Consider the following 2,072-nt stretch of genomic DNA (forward strand, 5'->3'; position numbering starts at 1 on the left):
AATCAATAACCAATATATCAAATAAAAGGACAATACATGAATCCCTCTAGATGTAGTGGAGTGTTTGTCTCCTCATTTTATGCCGATATTTTGAACACACAGTCCTTAGTGTGGATTTCAGGGCTTCTTGACTAGATTTAATATTTTCACTCCCTGGTTATTAAATCACTAACTTGATTCTTTACTTTTAGACTCACGCTGAGGTGAAACATATCATTTTCAGAAGACAGAAATTCTTCATTGGAAGTGAGTTGAGAATATAAAACATGTTACAGATTGTTATGGTCAGATGATTAAATACTAAATAGTATCCAAAGGAAACTACAGACTTTGTTATTAATAAGGAGAAAGTGGATCAGTGGGTAGCAAAATGTGAAGAGACTTCATTTGGGAAAAGACCCAATCCAAGGATTTGTAGAGATATGGAGTCAGGAAGGATTTTTTAAATTGGCTACAGATGGAAAGACCTTTAGTCAGAAATCTCAAGATCACTTTATACAGCTTGCCCTGGAGGGTGGGAGATGGGTAGGGGGATCAGTTATATAATAGATTGGATAGATGGCATTTATCAACCAACAAACCATGTTTTAAAGGTTAATTTAAAATTAAATAAAGTATCGTATGAAACAGTAATCCAACTCATGGATTTTGTGCTCTCAGGGGCAATTGAGGTAGGACTGTGAGTTGTCTATAAGAATATGGGCAACAGAAACCATTCAGCAGGTTCAGATGAGCTAATGAATGAGTCTTCCTCACATAGAAAAAGACTGAGCAAGACAGACCAAGGCTGTCTGGTGCCATAAATGCCTGCTACAGAATATTAAATGTTATTGCTCTTCTCTTTTCATCTATCTCAGTTCATTTATTCCTTGCCTCTTGTGTTTCTGTTTAGGTATAATTTGATGATGGCAGTCAGGAATAAAAGTGGAGTCACAGAATTCATCCTTCTAGGACTTTCCAACACTCCAGAGTTACAGATAGTATTCTTTGTGGTGTTTCTAATTGTCTACTTGTTCACCATAGCTGGGAATGTTCTCATCATGGTAACCGTATATGTGCACTCAAATCTGCACTCTCCAATGTACTTCTTCCTCAGCAATCTGTCCTTTTTAGATTTATGCTTTTCAACAGTCACTGTCCCCAAAGCCCTTGTAAACTTCCTCTCACAGAGCAAAACCATCTCTTTCAGGGATTGCATTGCTCAGTTGTTTTTCTTCCACTTATTTTCAGGAGCAGAAGTATTTAACTTGACCTTAATGGCTTATGACCGCTATGTTGCCATTTGCAATCCTTTACGTTATACCACCATTATAAGCAGAAGAACATGTCTCTATATGATCATCTCTTCATGGGTAGGTGGTTTCCTTCATGGCTTCACCCAGGCATTACCTACATTTCAGTTATCATTCTGTGGTCCTAATGAGATAAATCATTTCGTTTGTGAACTCCGCCCCTTATCTTTGTTGGCTTGCTCTGGTATCTTCATCAGTGAAACCGTGTCTATGGCCAACAGTGGATCACTAGCCCTAGGTGGGTTCTTAGTGTTACTCATATCTTACATATATATCATCTCCACTATCTTAAAAATTCGCTCAGCAGAGGGAAGAAGAAAAGCGTTCTCTACCTGTGCTGCCCACCTTCTGGTAGTCATTATAGCTTTTGGCCCCTGTGTCTTCATTTACATGAGACCCTTGGTGACATTTTCCACTGACAAATTGTTCTCTGTGTTTTACACCATTTTCACCCCTTTGTTAAATCCCATCATATACACTCTAAGAAATGATGAGGTGAAGAAAGGCATGCTGAGACTGAGAGATAAGAAAGTCTCCTTTCCAGAGATACACAAAAACTAATTTCTTATCTTGTAAAAAAAACACCATCTTCTAAACTATCTTCTCTCACTGATTGATAAATGTCTGTTATTGAATTCACTGTGTAAAGTTCTCATGACTTTTTCCTTTAAATACTTTATTTTTTATAGAATTTCCATTGAAAGCTGTAGTAGACATGGGACTATATATCTTGCAACATGAACCACAGAATCTATTCTGATTTATTTAAATATATGCTTA

General features: G+C 37.1%; 1 protein-coding gene across 1 annotated transcript; it reads left to right on the top strand.

The window, feature by feature from the left end:
• Nucleotides 1-902: 902 nt before the first annotated feature.
• LOC115078558 (olfactory receptor 4S2-like) lies at nucleotides 903-1,853 on the top strand. The gene has a single exon (XM_029581484.1). The coding sequence runs from the start codon at nucleotides 903-905 to the stop codon at nucleotides 1,851-1,853; it is 951 nt and encodes a 316-aa protein (XP_029437344.1).
• The last annotated feature ends 219 nt before the right edge of the window (nucleotides 1,854-2,072 follow it).

The sequence above is a fragment of the Rhinatrema bivittatum genome, chromosome 16 (genome assembly GCF_901001135.1).
Source record: "Rhinatrema bivittatum chromosome 16, aRhiBiv1.1, whole genome shotgun sequence".
NCBI lineage: Eukaryota > Metazoa > Chordata > Amphibia > Gymnophiona > Rhinatrematidae > Rhinatrema > Rhinatrema bivittatum.

Excerpts from the sequence above, each read along its gene's own strand:
- LOC115078558 (XM_029581484.1), top strand. The coding sequence starts at position 903 with ATGATGGCAGTCAGGAATAAAAGTGGAGTCACAGAATTCATCCTTCTA.